Source organism: Orcinus orca, chromosome 4 (genome assembly GCF_937001465.1).
Source record: "Orcinus orca chromosome 4, mOrcOrc1.1, whole genome shotgun sequence".
NCBI classification, from domain to species: domain Eukaryota; kingdom Metazoa; phylum Chordata; class Mammalia; order Artiodactyla; family Delphinidae; genus Orcinus; species Orcinus orca.
The window spans coordinates 15,258,134-15,275,311 of NC_064562.1; the positions used below are offsets into that span (position 1 = coordinate 15,258,134).

The following is a 17,178-nucleotide window of genomic DNA, read 5'->3' on the forward strand; positions in this document are numbered from 1 at the left end:
GGAGCATTAAAATTAACAAAGACAGTAGGAAAAATAAGACATAAGTGTGAATAGTTAACTGACGACATAACTTCCAGCAGCCAGATGTTGACTAGGGTTTTCATTTTAAGAAACAAAGAAATGAATTAAAAATAACTGTCAGGTATTCTGTGACTGTATAATAGGGGCTTGGGAATGGGTGGCAAAGCAACTGTGCTGGGTTTTTTGGTTTGTTTCTCTGAATGCTTTGTTTCTCTGCAACAAGAGGCAGATTTAAAACATTGACTAGAATCTGAGAAGAGAAATTATATTTAATGTGACCTACTAATGTGTTAATTTTTTCACTAGGGCCAAGTAGTCATTCCCAGCAGAGAAAAATAATGATCAGTGAGTTTAAATAAATTAGAATGCATTCCAGGAAAAAGTCATTCTTCATTGCTTTTGAAAGATTCCATGGAATATAATAGTAATCATGAAATGCTAGGGGGTCTAACACAACCAACTAAAGTGCTTTGTCATGTTATCCATTGGGTAAAAGTCATTTTCCCCTTGTTAGGCGTACTTGATAAAATAATGATATTCTCTCAAATAATGCTTCTTTTTCAGGTATGTTGTGAAAGTTTGGAAGGTCAGACCTTTTTCTCCAAGAAGGACAAGCCACTTTGCAAGAAACATGCTCACTCTGTGAATATTTGAAAGTCAACAGTCCAGGGGAAGAGAAGAAATTTGAAGAGAAAGAGGAGAATTTAAATCACCGATTAATTTTTAGATTTAATATTTATATGGAGTTTTGAAAAATAATAGTGGCCCTGAAGGGATAAATTCCAGGCTTTGAAAACCAAGTCTATGAGGAAATATCTGGCTTCATAAAGTAAAGAGACAGTTTGGCGTTTATTATTACTTTTTTTCCTACATTTTCTGCCCATAAAATAACTTTTATAAAAGCCAGTTTCCTGGTTGACTATTAAATTCATCTTAGAATAAATCAGTGAAGAATTAAATTTTAGAATAAAAGCCTTCAACCTCTATGCTGAAATAATTATACCTTCTTTCCTTACTAGGTAGTTGTGAGTAAATCTATAAAAGGCAATAAAAATGCCTTACACTTAATTAATAAGTGAAACATGGTGTTTTTTTTAAAAAAATAGTGTTTATCTTTAAAACAGTAAATAGGAGTTTAAACAGAATTTTATCAATAGTAGGTGTCAGGGTTTTTTAAACTGTATACTTTTTTTTTTTTTTTTGTCTTTACAGTTGATCATTCCAGTAGGAAAGGCCAATGAGATTTTGATCAAAATGTGTCATGCCCAAAAGAGATGTTATATTTTTCTCTGATCCCCTCCACCCCAGAAAAGCTACCATATAGCTTATAAACTTTAAATTTTTGCCTTTTATTAAAATATGACCATTTCTACCATTTCTACTCATTGTGTATGTTTCACCACATAGTCAAACTATTTTTTTTCCCTTCCCCATGCTGAGGTAAAGAGCTTGTTGAATAACTTTGGACTCTGAAAGTTTTCTCTGTCTTTAAAGAGAATAAAGAGAAAAGAATGCTGTTGGGAATTACGGGAAATCAGAGGATTAGATCAGAAAATTTTTTAAATTCCCCCTTTTTGGACAATGAATCAATTAGATCAGTTTCAGAGTTATACTACTGACTGATGAAGGTTTGAAATTTCTCTTTGCAGAATAATTTTTTTCTTTAGTTCTACATTGGAAAAATAAAAGATTGGCTTGGGGATGTGATAAAAATTTAGATTTTTTTTCTTTTGGTAGTTCTTTCTCAGTAATAAATGAACCACTTCCAAATGTAATCATGAAGTTTGGAATTCACAGAGGTTTGATAGTATAGAGAGGAACGTGATTAATTATTCAGACCAGCCTTTCTTTGTTTTTTTCATTTTAGGGAAAAAATTATGTAGATACCACAGGAAGACAGAGAAGCAATTGTGGTAAAATTGTGGATCCTATTGATATTTGAGAGAAGAGATTATGGCATTTGATAGTTGTTTTTTATTTCTTTGTTACCAAAATGGACAAAAGCCCATGATCACATTGAGTTATCATTTAAGTTTGTTCAGGGAAGGGTGCTTTTATAGTTGAGACTGAGCCCCAAGCCCTGCCTGTCCCATCAGTCACTTCCGACTTCACTTCCATTGTGTGCATGTTTGTTAGAGAGGGCGGTTTTAGGCTATAATATTTGTTTAACCTCCCTAAGAACTTTTCAAGGTATCTGTCCTGAAAGCTGCTAATTTATCGTCTAGCAGACTTAACATGCAGATAATAATTAACTGGGGATAAAAGAGTGAGAAGGGTGACACAAAGTGGCAAACTAAATGGTTCACCAACAGCAACCCCAAACTACCTCCTCACCCTGCATCTGTAGGGAGGCAGGAAGTTTTTTGTTGTTTGTTTTCTAAAAGCTGGAACTGAATTGTGCATTATTTCCCATTGCTGCTGAAACCACCTGTAGAAGACATGCCGGCTGTGTGCATTGTCACGTTATCTTAGTGTCAGTCCTTTGCTTTACACAACATAAAGTAAGTTGGTGGTTTTGTTTTGGTGTGGTAGAGATTTGTTGTTGTTGTTATTTAGTTTTGCCTTTACAGATTATATGCCAAGATAGTATTTGATAAGTCAGCGGCATTGGAATGGCGTTTGGGTATTTCCTTCAAAGAATTTTATTTGACCTGGATTTCTTATAAAGTTATCTTACATTAAGCACTTCATTTTTATTACACTTTTCTTTCTGCATATTATTCATAGAGCATAATGTTGCATTTCTCTAAATTTTATCCCTAAAAGGATAACGTCGCTTCCTAACTTAACATTTTGTCTTTGTGCTTTGTCCTTCTCTTCTGTGGCAAAGCCTTCTTCTGTCTGTTCCTAAAACAGTTAATCCTGTGAAATAAATATTGCTTATAACCCAGAAGAATCTCTGTATTTTACAGTGGGGAATGCCATATTTAATACACCAGCATTAATCTTTTAATAACTGGCAGCACTTTAATCTTCTGGTGAGCTCCCTGAATATTTATTTTTCTGATTATAAATATTCCATGTCAGTAGCAATTTTTTAATTATTACCTCTTTATTGTAGAGCATTACTTTCAGTCTCTCTAGATGTATATTTTGGAATGTTGTGCTTAGGATAATACAGATTAAGATCACAGTACACGACTCTAAAGCATCCCCTGCTTGAATTCCCCAGTTTCCAGATGTTAGTGATCGGTTCAGATGTACACCATTTTACAGGGACGGAATGTTGCTCACTGAAGCAGCAGCCTAAAAATAATGCCCTCTGCATATGCTTGTAGCATTCGTATTTCCTGTTGATTCAGATTACAGTTAGAGCCTAAAACTAAAACCTGATCATCTGGTCACTGTATGAAGACAAGTAGAAATAAGAGTTTAATCTTCAAAATATTAGTTCAGCGTTATGTTTACAAATGATCTATAACAAAAAGGCATTCGTGGTACCGTTTTCAAGGACCACTTTTATAGAAAATAATTCCTCTTCCCTGTTCAAGTGTGAATCTAGAGTTATATTAACATTTTTGTGATATTTGGAGTTTAGTCATTCCTATTGAAAGAAGCTTTTCAGACATAAGGGAAGGGAAAACACACTGAATAATTTTACACAAATTTAATGTGGCTTCATTTTGTCCCCCATCACCCCCCAAATGTTTTAAGGTTTTGGGTTTGGATTTTCAATGTGTCATTTGCCTTATGTGTTAATCTCTATCTTCTGTTTCTTTACATTTTTCAATTGGTATATGTCTGTGCTGTTTTGCTTTTGGATAGATTTTCTAATTAAAAACCACATGAGAAATATAATCAGTATAGTAATACCTTCATGTGCACACACTCAGTAAATAAATGGCTGCAGTGATGTAGACAGGCTTTCCTGGTTTTTCTTTTTGGGTGGCAAGTGGTTTCCATTAAGTCATGGGAAAAAAAAAATCATGTTCACAGGATAGGCTGAGATGTGATAATTCTCAGGAGAATTCCTCTTTTATGGTATTTGCCTATCAAAATGTCCCAGAAACAATAGGTTTGAAAATACTGTCACTTTTATTCTATTTTAATCCATATTTATGCTCTGCATGTGGCATGTGCACAATAAATGGTTGTGAATAGATAGTAAGCTCTAATTGTCTTTCTTTTAAAAATATTTATTGCTGAAATCATCGATTGGAGTAACCTGTCCTATCAAGCATTATATTGTATCATATATCACATTCAAACAACATCAGTTGTCATCTACATTTTCATGTCTTTCATTGACCAGGGTACGCTACTTCATTTTTAACTCATTCTGATCTCATTAGCTAACTTTTCTGTAGCTAGGTAGGCTCACCTATTCCTTGTCTGTTCATTGCTTTCAGATTTTTTTCCAACTGTGTAAATTTGAGAGGAATGTTTCTGTTGCAGGCTGTATATTGGAATAAAAGACAAATTCAAGTGTATTTGCTCACAGTATATGAAACTCCAGAAGCCAAACTTATAAGAACATCAAGTCTGCATCTGACATTTTAATAGCTGCTGTTTGGTTTCTATCAATCACGTCATTGCACATTAAAATGCACCGACAAAATAAGAGATCTGTCATTCCTTCTTTAAGAAACAGTAATCCAGTACCAGATTTATAGGCTTAAGACTCAACAGTGTGTGTTCACAATAAGTCCCCATTCAGTGCTCAAACCAGAACAAGCCTCCCTGTCATTCAGTGTTTTCTGGCCAAAATGTCCCCCATGTAAGATTATCAAAGGTTTTCTTACAGAACTACCTATAAAATCTTTTTTGCCAGCAAAAGCTTAATTTAGGTTGGTGGTTTCCGTTCCTGAGTCCTCTCAGACAAGATCTTGGTTATATCAGAAACACATAGGACCTGATGTATTATTAGCAGGCCTGGTGTTAATTAGGGAGAATTACCAGAAATAGTGTGCTTCGTGGGAATTTATTACAGAATCACACTTGACTGATGGCAGAATAGGAGTTGCTGAGAGCAGCTCCTACTCATAACCACTAATTAATAAGGTGCCAAAATTCCACAGAGGAGGTTTCATCCCCAGTGTGGGAGCCACCCAGGGAAAGTGGTTCCTTTGCAGTCTTTAAAATTTTAAAGAGGAAAGGGGCTAGGACACATGGCTACCCAACAGAAATCTCAGACTGTTACAGTTTTGTGTTGTATTTATGAATGAGAGCATTTAACTCAGGAAACACCAAGTCCAGAAGTTTGTGAAAGAATCCCTTTCCCTCCAAAAGTCAAAGTAGCCTGTCTGTTTGTCATACTAAGCAGATATGGATAGTATTTGGTGGCAAGTGTCTGATCCCCTCAACTGTCCATGTTATGAAGAATATTGTCTGTGGTATTCTATTACTGGACTTTTACTCTTTAGTCCATGATTTAGAAGCTGACTGAGTAGGTAGCAAGATTGCATCAATGATTAATAGGAAGGGTGTGGCTTCCACACCTTAAACACAGAACTGGGGAAAAGCAAGGTGTGTTTAGTGATTGGCACTCATGGCAAAACACTGGAGGAGCCCTATTAAATGAAAGTTTGCCAAGAAGGAATTTTTTTTCCTGTGTCTGTAACTGTGTTAATCATATACAAGAAAGTTTGGAACCATTGCTTAGTGTAAAAGAAGAAAACATTTCCATGTGAGAAAAGCACTGATCACTGACCTCAGGGGAAAAAATAAAACAATTGAGAATTCACAGAGAGTATAATTTGTCAATTTCTCTTGAGCTCCCAAGGAAAATGACTTCTGTGCTGGCTCCATGAATTGATTGACATGGTCTCTAATGCATCCATGTTCCAAAGGGCAAAGTTTCTGTTTAATAATTGGGTTCCAAATTAGTTTTTCAGCTTCATGTTCTAAATTGTCACATTTGCTAAGTTCAAATATACTTTTTAAAACTTTTTTTCTTTCCTTTTCCCTTTTTTTCTTTTGCTTGTAAAGCACACACAGCTGGTACTATTCTATGCACTTACTCAAAAATAATACTGTTTGTTTGTTTAAGGTATTTTAGTAGTCTGTAGTATTCTTTAGAGGTGTCTTTTGATTTTTTTTTTTCCCCTAGTGTATCACTGATATGCCAAACTGTTCCCTTGGTAAGTAGGAAAGTAAACTGAACTCCAGTGACTTCTACCAATATTAATTTTTGCATAAATAATAGTTTTTGCTTAGGTAACCTCCTACTGGTATCATCTGAACCTGGAAATTTTCTCTACCCTGTTTGCTTGAGAACATTGGCAATCCCAAGCGTCCTTAGTTGAACGAAATGAAGAGCAGAAGAATCCATGGTGCTTTTCAAGTATGAAATTTGAAATATAAGTTAAAGTAATTACGGCTTTATCAACTGAAACCTACCATTTATTCTGCTCTGTTTATTACACTACTTACTAATTTTTCTGGTACTATTATAAATACTTCAAATAAAAATGAACTTAATAAGCAAGATGAGAGGCACTGAAGTGAACCCAGTACTAATGCCTGAAAAGATACAAATCAACGATGTGAATCTATTATAGTTTTCTTATGCCTGAATCAGGGAGTTGTAAATGATCTTTAACAATATATCAACATAATATAGATGTTCAGAGTATAAATTAGAGCTTGCAAGGGAAATGTGTTTGATTAGTCCTGGTGGGTCAGCCTAAGTCCCATCAGGAGTCAGATATTACACAATAACAGGAGAAGTTTAGTGCAAAGAATTACTAAGCTATGATAGGAAAATAAGTATGAAAATGTAAAGAGAACTCTAAGGGGTAACCTTGGGCTTCGAGAGAGAGGACCCAAGGAAGGCCACCTTTAGAAGGAGGCCCCCTTCCCATGGCTGGAGGTCAGACCTTGTTGAAGAAAGTGTGGTTGCAGCTCACAATGACACAGAAGTTCTCTGGACCAGAGCTGGTCCTCAGTTGCCCAGAACTAGGAAACAACCCTCTGAATACAGGTAAGACCGGTAGGTAGGTGTGCAAAGGGCATTGGGGTACTGCTGGGGACACGAGGCGTGGAACAGGCAGTATCCACGTCGAGGGGGCTTTGGCAAGGCGGTCACCAGGCCCAGGCCAGGGACGTGAGGTCATTGAGGGACCGTGCACGCTGGACACGCAGCTGAGGCAGAGCTCCACCAGACGTTCCCACACACCTGCACCGTGATTGAACCATGCAGCTGGAGCAAGACAAAGCCAAGTGCAGCGCCTGGAGCCGGGAAGAGAAGCCCCTGACTTCTGCACTGTTCCTTCAGCTTCCTTGGCTGACAGCTGACAAAGCCTAACGCTGCGCTCACTGTATTGGAGAAATGGTTGAAGAGTCTGGTGCAGTATCACGGAGCAGGTACTGAAGGGTGAATTGGGAACTGAAAATCAGTAAGTTGTTAACTGGCATGTCTGGGTACAAAATAAAACTTTAGATTCTCAACTAAATTGAAACCTCCATTATCCAGAACATCAATGCCTATTCTTTTTTTTTTTTTTTTTTTTTTTTTGCGGTACGCGGGCCTCTCACTGTTGTGGCCTCTCCCGTTGTGGAGCACAGGCTCCGGACGCGCAGGCTCCGGACGCGCAGGCTCAGCGGCCATGGCTCACGGGCCCAGCCGCTCCGCGGCATGTGGGATCTTCCCGGACCGGGGCACGAGCCCGCGTCCCCTGCATCGGCAGGCGGACTCTCAACCACTGCGCCACCAGGGAAGCCCAATGCCTACTCTTGATGAAGTGGAAAGTAGAACAAGAAATTCTCCTAACTTCTCTCTTCATTGTCAAAATTCTCTGATAATTAGTATACCTTCAGTATGCGAAGTAAACATAACGTAGCACTGATTGTTTTTTTTCAAGAGCTACCATCTAAACATACCGTATAATTGAACAGTTCTGAATATTTCAGAGATTTAGTTGGATATATCCTAAGATATAGCCAAACGGTTCTTTAATGAGTTTATTTTATTGTACTAATGCTTTCCTATGGTTAAAATGAGTAAAACATTCTTAAATGAAAGTTCGTGTTAGTTAATTGGAATTTTAGTTAATAGAAGTTTTTCTGTATAAACCTAAACCCCTATCAAATAGAAAAAATGGATTATTTTCATATTAGTATAGAAAGCAAAGAGATTAATAATTTCCCCTTCACAATAAACCATGAAAGATCAAGTCCAGTAGATCTATAATAATAACTTATATTTGTTGTATAGTCATTGTAACTTGTGTGGCATATTATCTCATCTCTCACACTAGGGTACACTAATACACTGTCAGGTTCTAATAAATGGAGAGTCAAGTATTTTTAACCCAAGTATTAGAGATGAGAAAATGAAGACTCAGAGAAATGATTCTCTAACAACATAGTTATTAACTGGCAAATCTGAGACTTAGACTTTTTAAAAGATTAGAGAGAAAATTTAGTATTTCATTCACAGTCCCTTAGAGTTCGTCTTATTAATAAGGGAGAATTCCCATATATTCAGTTAGTAAAGGACAGTTTTAGGAATTACTTAATTTTGATAGAATGTGTAAAACTTAAAGCTGTATCTCTCTGACTTGTACAGTTGCCTGCCACACAGATGTCAATATTTGGGAGGTTTGCAAATGGACCATCTGTTCTTCAAGGGTATTTGTGATGCAGTAGCCCCCTCTGCAATGCACCATTTGCTGTTCTTTGTGTTCATTTCAAAGAAGCATAGGAATAATGAGAGTAAGTTATGTTAGTTTGAAGTGGAGATAATACCCAATGTGATACCAAACAAATGAGAAATCTGTAGGAAATGGAATTTCCATTAATTCCACACTCAGAGGTCAATAATAACCTATTTATAACATGTTGGAAAACATGTCAGGGTGGTTGACACCCAGTTCATTGTTACCTTTGCAGTGTGATGAAGTTAGTTCCAGGCCCTGAGTGAACAGTGGAAGGTGGAAAAGGTGAGAAACTGCATATACATCCAATTATGCTGACAAGGTCGCCTAAGATTCTTTTTTTGCTCAATTGAAATAAAATCTCTCTGCTGTTTGGTAATGGCAGGCACCACTGCTAAGTCCACTGAAGCATAGCTGGAAAATCCAGCTGCCCTCACATCTGTTTTACATGACCTTTCAATCATCAGCAAATAATTCTGCCGCTAGGAATGGAAGTCTGGGTAGAATGTGGCTATGTGACTTGCTAAGCTATCACTATGGAAAACATATTGAAACAAAATTCACGCATGCCATGTACTGTGCCCAGAAATTAGAGACTTGTCTTGGTGGTGTTAAGGTTTTGACCTATCAAGAGTGGTCACACCTGCTTCTTACATTCAAGTTGTTAATCCTTTGTTCACAAAATGAGACATATTATGAAATATGTGAACGGACTTCTCTGGCTTAAGTCTTAAGTGTTTAGGCTCTTAAACTGGTTCAAACTAAAAGAACGTTGATGAAATAGCGTCTTTTAGACTTCTAATGATTACAGTTATTATATGCAGAATTCTGTGTGATTTGACTTTACTCTCAGCTTCTTTGAGAGCCCTGACTTGGTTACAGTGCTTGCTTGAGTTCCAGGTTGTAGCAGAATGTTCTGAAAATAAAAAAGAGGGAGAAAATGACTGTAGAATCTCTTGAAATGATTGTAATGAAGTTCACGCCTACGCTAATAAATTTCACTCTCACACTAATCTGATGGGGAACCAATGGAACAGGTTCAAGAACACAGTTCAGTTTATCTCAAGACCAACTTTAGCCGTTGTCAGAGTAGAGCGGTTATACTGAATGCAGTAGTTGTATGTAAATATTTGAGTCAAGCGTTTAGAGAGGGAACTTTGTTTGGGAGGAATACAGGCACTGGCATTTGACAAGCCTCTCTGAGTTGAATCTTGATTACACCCAGGTTGAACTTATTTACAGGGTTGCCACAGGCAGGCTAATAATTTGGATCACCCCCCAATCAACGGTGTTGCTTTTTTTATGTTTTTATTCAACATTTATGTAAAGGGAAGGCTGAGCACTTTGTTGCGGAGAAAGGGGTAGGCGGAGAATCCCGGGAAGCAGAGATCAACTTCCTAACATGCTCTGATCCACTTGGTTCTGCCCCGTCCTCGTCCATCCCCCTCAGCAAAGAAGCCCTCGGCCAGGATTTGCTGGTGTTGTTCCAAAGTCTCCCTTAGGACTCTCAATCCCTGACTCTGTGCTGCTTATTAAAGTATCCCATTCAACCCCATGAAGTTCTCTCCCCAAGAATCACCCTAAGGAATTACAATTTTCTCCATGAGATGTTTAGTGTTTCCAGTGATGTTTAGAGCTTCTCATGTATGGGCACCTGGGCAATTAACCAGCAGACCAACTTCTCTGGTGTTCCCTCCCGGAGGACCTTCTGACCTTGGAAAAGCTACAGAATTTGGGTGAGTCTGTGCTTTTTTTTTTTTTTTTTTTAACTAGTGTGTCCCGTCACCATCTTGGAGGATAATTCTCCAATATCTTAACGAGTTGTTGAGACACAAATAAGACAGTCCATGTGAACATACCAGAGCTATAATCTATTCAGCCTTTTTTCTAGGAGACAATAAGAGATATTACTCAAAAAACAGGTTCAAATTGTTAGTCCTATGTTCAGAAAATGAGACATATCATGTAATATCTGAATGGACTGCTATAGCTTAAATCTTAAATGTTCCCAAATAAATTTGGGAATTGCCATCAGCTATCTCAGAGATTCACAGTGCACATTTAAACGGAGTAACCTTACCATGAGAAAGAAAAATAACAGTTTTAACTATGCATTTCTTAAATATATTTTTAAAACATCTATGTATTCTACGTAATACAATTTGGGAAATACTAGCTCATCTTTTCTCTTTTAGCGTGAACACCCTTAGTCGTGTCTGCCTTCACATTTTAAACCAGTGGTGTTCAAACTTTGGTGTGTGTCAGAATCTTCTGGAGGGCTTGACAAAACTAGATTTTTTGAGCCTCACCCCCAGTTTCTGATTTAGTAGGTCTGGAGCAGGTGAAAATCTGCATTTCTACCAAGTTCCCAGGTGAGGCTGATACTGATGGTCTGAAGACCACTCTTTGGGAAGCACCTGTTGTAGATCTAGACCCTTGCTTCTCACTTTAATATGCAAATAACCTTGGATCTTGTTAAAAGGCGTTCCTGGGCCCACCCTCAGAGACGCTGATTGGGTAGGACTGGGATGGGGTCAATATATTTGCAATTCTGACGAGCCCTGCCTGACACTGCTGGTCCACTGATCACACGCAGAGGTGGGATTCTCTCGCTTAGACGTCCTGAAACAAAATGGTGAGGGGCTTTCAGAGAAACCAACGTTTTCGCTCTTCCTGTTGTGGCTAAAATCAGACTCATGCTTCGATTTCTGAAAATTTTAGATAGTAGGAAAACACGATGTACTCTGGGAATTCTGCAAGTTTCTTTCACCATTTTTTCTTTCCAGGATTTCTATGGCGCTCGTGGAAAGCAGAGCAGATAACAGATCCCGTACAGACCTGCCCGTTGGCTGAGCTGAAGCACTGAATGCCCCAGTCAACGTGCAGCCCTGCCAGTAAGTGAGGAGTTAAGTTAAATCTCAAGTGGTAGGGGTTTTCGTCCTCATTCCATATTAGGAGTGTTAATTTCCCCTGAAGTGGGGAGCGAGTGGGTGCGGTAGTGAGTTATAAAAGAGCGTGCACGGAGCCGGGAGTAATGGATTTGGGTGTTTGGTCCGGTTGATTGCGAATTGCTTCTTTGATCTCGGAAATGGCCTGGGTCCAATCCTGACCAGACCTTCCTTCTCTATAAAAATTAACTAGATCAGTGGAGTCTACATTTTGGTTGTTTTAGTAACTCTTTCAACACATCTTCAGAAGCTAACACATAGAACATCCCAGAGGTAAGCATTTGGCGCGTTAATTTCCTAGATTTTTTTTTGTTTAAGCAAAAGATACTTCTGACTTGCAAAACCACCAAAGAAACTCTGGGCTTCTCAGGTTCTTATGAACAAGGTATGGAATTCGCCTAACGGAAAGGCCGCCTAAATTGCTTCCAGTGCGGGCATGCAACCACCTTTGGGGATGGTGGATTTGTTCTGCTGGATACGCATGCATTCACGTTCTCGGCAATGACTTTGACTTCTAAAGAATAGTTCTTTGGTTTAGTTTTTAATCATAATCCTTGTCTTCAATGCTTCCCCACCCACCCCACCCCGGAAACTAACAAGCAGCTGTTATTTGTTGTTTTTTTTTTTTTCTTTTCAAACGATTGAAAACTACTTGGTCTGGGAGGGGGAGGGAAGAGGAAAGGTTGTCTGCAGCCACTCAGGGAGGTCTGGGAGTTGCTCTGTTTTCTTAGCTGCGCTGTGCAAATGAACTGAAGGTTTAATACTTAAGTGCTGTTTGAAGATATAATACAACAGAGCCCAGAGCAGGGAGTCTGGCCCGCCATTGCTGGCCTTGCCCAAGGTCCCTCGGTACAGCTGCTCTGGGAGCTGCAAAGCTACAATTTGTTGCCGTGGCTTAAACCTAAACAAACCCCTGCCTGTTCAGGTGTAGATTATGTTCTTCGAGGACAGCGCTGCTCACTCACTTCGCATCCACCTGTGGGACATACGGGTTTCAATCATTCCTCCACCCTCTCCCATTTTAAAGCTGCGGTTTGTTATACGATATAGTGCCTCATCATTTAGCAGCAGACGCCACCATGTTGGAATCGGCCTGTTTCTCCAGCTTTTCCCCAGCTATACTGGAACCTCTGTCCTCAGGGACCTTGCTGTGAGACCACCTTGCAGGCGTTAATACTTTTCCCACTAAACCCTCTTGGCCAGAGGCCAAGGTAAATGCAGTTCTCAACGGAGCAATGGAGATTCCAGGTTACATTTAGGTTAGTCTGGAGGCAAGACAGCACGATGTTTCTTCACTGTTGCGTCAGGGTCATCCTCTTTTAATTTCCCGTTTCTCTCTCTGTCTCTGTGTCTTTCTCTCTCTGCCCACCCTCTGGGAAATGACTCGCCTCTTGGTTTATTCCAGTACAATGATATTTGGACTGATTTTTTGATTTCCGTCCATCTCAGAGGGACTTGGAAGCAATTTGAAGAACATGGTCTCCTAGGAAACAGCAAAATAACATTACTTCTAATGCTATGCGACATAGTAGGGAACAAGAAGATACACCTATCAATATAGAGCGTAATAGCAAGGGAAGATCATGAAACTTACAGAAAGCACAGATAATTTTAATTAGAATAGCCCCTTACACGTGTGCACAATTTCCCTGTATTGGTAACAACGGTCGTATTACATTATTATTTTCCTGGCAATTAAGAGAAAGGTGCTCTGTGGTCTGTATATTCAGATTTAAAAGATGCAAGTAAGTGTCATGAGGAAGCCTCCTGGCCCTGGATTCTTAAAGGAATTTGTGTTTGATCCTTGGGCCATTTTGCTACCCAAGGTCTCTTGCACATGTTTTCAATCACGGAATGGGTAGGAAAAACCATCATTTGTATAAAGTCATGTTTATATCAGCTCTAAGAGCAAAATATTAAATCTCATCCCAGAAAATACTTCTGCAAGGGAGTTGAAAAAATATGGTCCACATACGTTGGTGCCACACCCATCCTTTCGCACATTCGTTTATGGAACAAACGTGTTGGAGCACCTAGCACTTAGCATGCACCATCTTAGTCACTTGAGATTTAGCACAGGTGTTGTCCCTCCAAAAGCTTCCATTCAATCAGGAGAGGCACAATGAACAAGGTAGCAATTGAATCTATAGAATATCAGCTAGCGAATGAAGCAAAATAAAGAAGGGTTGAGGGAAAGGCAGGGTCGGTGTTGGTGAACCAGACAGGGAGGGAGGGAGCGAGGGGGCCACATGGATATTTGGAAGAAGGTTGTTCCAGGCAAAGGAAAAATCTTGGCACATTGAGAGAACAGCAAAGAGCCAAAGTGGCTGGAGCGAGTGGGAGAGAAAGGGGTCTGGGGAGGGAGAGAAGGGGGTTGGGAAGGCTCCAGCAGGGGGCGCTTGGGCTTTTATTTTAATGGAAAATAGTTAACGAGTCCTTTGGGATGGCATGTTTCTCTCCTCTCCCTCTCTCTGCACATCCCCGCTTGTGAGGTGGATCTTTGGCAACTGGAGGACCACATTCCGATGTCTAAGTGAATGAAGGCCTGAGTGTGTTTGTAGTGTTACTAACCACCTTTGACTTTTACTGTGATTTGCTCACAGGGCCGGGCTTCCTGAACGCTCTATTTTTGGCTTGTAAGAGAAATTATGTAGTTCTCATCTTGATGAAATTTCACAAGTCCGGACTTCCTCTAATTTCCGTAACACAAAATTTAGTAGTCTCCAATTTTCCTTTTCTTCTTTCTTGCCGTTTCTGGGCCTGGAGGAAGCTCATTCTCGCAGGGCTGCCACACTATGACATGAGCCTTCCATAACTCCCTGCTCAAATCGGCTCTTAGGCACAGAGAAGGGGCTTCCCCTGGAATTCCTCAGGGCCAGGATGAGTGGGAAGTAGACGAAATGACCAGCTGTTACATTGCTGACGGCCCAAGAGGTTAAGTGGATGTACCTGCATCCACAGGTGAAGGAAATACAACCTCTACCTTCTTCCCATAACCCCTCACAAGAGGTGTTGGGGAACTTCACTTGCAATTATAAGTAGGAGACTCCTGTATTTTGTTTTTCATTGATTATCTCTCTTAAAGTGTTGCTAATCACCGTTCTAGAATCCTGCAAAGCTTTGGGGAAATCACACTGTAATCTCCACCCCAGACGTAACTATCAGCAGCTTAAAGGTAAAAGGGAGTCCCCCAAACAAATCATGAATGTGTGCATGTTGACTATGAGGATTTAAACTCGGTCTTGGTGTGGGACTTGGTCGGTCATGGAGGCTGTGAACTGGTGGTGTGGCTTGTTTAGTAGTGGCAAGAAAAATGCTTCCTTGGCTGCCCTACTCCTCCCTGCCCCTGGCTCCGTCACCTCGAGTGACTGTCCAGCTGGATAGCATTTACTTTGTTCTTCAAACTGCTTTCTGGCCAGGCAATAAAGTTTTCACATCTTTACAGATGGTTCCCTCTAAACATGTAGAACAATGTTTTATACTCAGGACAGTATTTGTTCCTTCTGGAATCCAGGTACGTCGTGTGTGTGCCAATTTGTATGACTCATTTTATGAGCTTCAGAAGGTTATGAACCGTTGACAGTTGATCGCTTAGCCCAAGTAGGAAAGGCTCATTGGTGTTGCATTCTCCATTACCAGCCTCCTTGACCAATCAGTCCTCAGAATGATTCCCGCAAACACTCTTCTCTAATTCTGTTTCCAGATCACCACCTCTGTGTGACATCATGGGGACTTAGTGCAAATAAATCTGCAGAGAAACCTGTGCTGGACAGATATTGAAATGGATTGCCGCGGGAGAGCATTACTTATCTCCTTAGAGAGCAGGGTTTATCACTAAAGCAAGGCTTTGACAAAAAACACTCCTGGGGCTTCCACCGTACGTTGGTGTAGCCAGAGCATTTCACCATCAAGTCTGGACATAGCCCAGAGCAGAATTAGAGCAGAATCTTATTAGCAGTTCAGAACTAGGACCATGTTTTGGGGGACAAGAGGAAGCAGCTGTGACAATACATTCTAATTATTGGTGTTTAACCAGCAGAGTAGAACAGGTTCCTAGTTGTGGCTGTTGAAATTTGGTCCTTGTCAGTATCAAAAAAGCACCTGTTAAAAAGATACCTCTCGGGCTTCCCTGGTGGTGCAGTGGTTGAGAGTCCACCTACCGATGCAGGGGACACGGGTTTGTGCCCCGGTCCGGGAAGATCCCACATGCCGCGAAGCAGCTGGACCCGCGAGCCATGGCCGCTGAGCCTGCGTGTCCAGAGCCTGTGCTCCGCAACGGGAGAGGCCACAACAGTGAGAGGCCCGCGTACCGCAAAAAAAAAAAAAAAAATTGAAAACTACAATTTCTGAGCATATTCTCTTTTCAAATAATTTAAATCTTTCTGAGGTTATAATTTGAAAGTGGGAATGATTTTCAACACCTTCTCTTAAATCCAGAGTGAGACAGAGGAACAACAGACCAAAAGAAAATATTTGATTGCAAAAAACAAATGTTTATGGAGAGGATGAGGCCGATAAGTCGCTTCAGATTTAGCTGGTCTGCAAGGGCGGCGTAGGGGAGTGGTATAGATGGTCAGACCTTAACGTTTGTACAGAATCCCGGAGAATGGCATGCGGAGAATAGGCCCAAGATGTGTCCAAAGATACTTCCAGTCTGGAAGGAATAGGGAAAGGGGTGCGGTTGGGGGGGGGGCATTTAACAACCCAGAAGGGAAGAATTAGTGACTTTATTTTAAAGCTAGGGAAACTGAGGTTCAAAATACTTAAGTATTTTTCACAAGGTAGCAAAGGACAGAAGCAGACCTTGTATTGTTCTAAGCCCTCGTCTATAAGTCAGAAGTGTTGGACTCGCTGATTTCAAGACATAATGAAGAGAATGTTTGGGGCACCAGTAGAAGTCAGGGCTATATGACAGAGTCTTGACAATGAGAATTTTTATCCTTTATGTCAGAAATTGGAAACAAGCAGCCTGCCTGCCAGTTGCAATCTCTATATGGCCATTAGGTTAAAAAAAAATTTTTTTTTTAACATAGTTGGCAACTGTTCAAACTCTAAAGATTATATACCCAAAAGTCAGAATTGTGTCTTGGCGCTCTGAAGACGTGGCAGCTTCCAGCCTTCCTGGTGGGGAGGTGCTGGAGCCAAGTGGCTGCTGTCACTTCGTTCTCAGTTTGCTCCTGTGGTCCTGCAGGCTGGCTATCCACTCATCTGCGTCATCTGCCTGGTCCTGCGAACGCTCGAGTGCCAGGCCTCTGATTTACTAATGAAGAGCTACGGAGGGCTCTCCTCTCAGTGGGAGAGGAACCTGGTGAAAGAGTTTTAAGAAGCAAGAAAAAGGACAAAGGGATACATGAAAATAGTTCTTTAAATTTGGTGCGCATGGCCCTTACGCAACTGCTCTTAATCCTTAATACTCACCAACCTCCATTCAAATCTCCCCACTAAACAAGCTATTCTGGGGAGCAGAGAATTATTTGTTAGTGTTGGGAGGTACGTTAGCAACTGAATCCAACCCTTGTTTTACAGTTGAGGACAGAAAGGTCTGTCTAGGAAAAGCGATTTTACCCAAGGTTGCGTGGCATGAGAGCTGTTCTCTGTTGAATATGTGTGAG

The 17,178-nt window shown here is 40.3% G+C and overlaps 1 protein-coding gene across 5 annotated transcripts in view; it reads left to right on the plus strand.

Moving 5' to 3' along the window:
• The window catches only part of PDLIM5 (PDZ and LIM domain 5), a 214,195-nt gene extending 209,746 nt beyond the window's left edge, over positions 1 to 4,449 (plus strand). For all 5 annotated transcript variants that reach the window (XM_033400360.2, XM_049709180.1, XM_033400363.2 and 2 more), the window contains one exon: positions 586 to 4,449. In XM_033400360.2, the coding sequence (XP_033256251.1) occupies positions 586 to 675 (90 nt within the window). In that variant the 3' untranslated portion in view covers positions 676 to 4,449. The remainder of the gene's footprint in view (positions 1 to 585) is intronic.
• Positions 4,450 to 17,178: the final 12,729 nt, after the last annotated feature.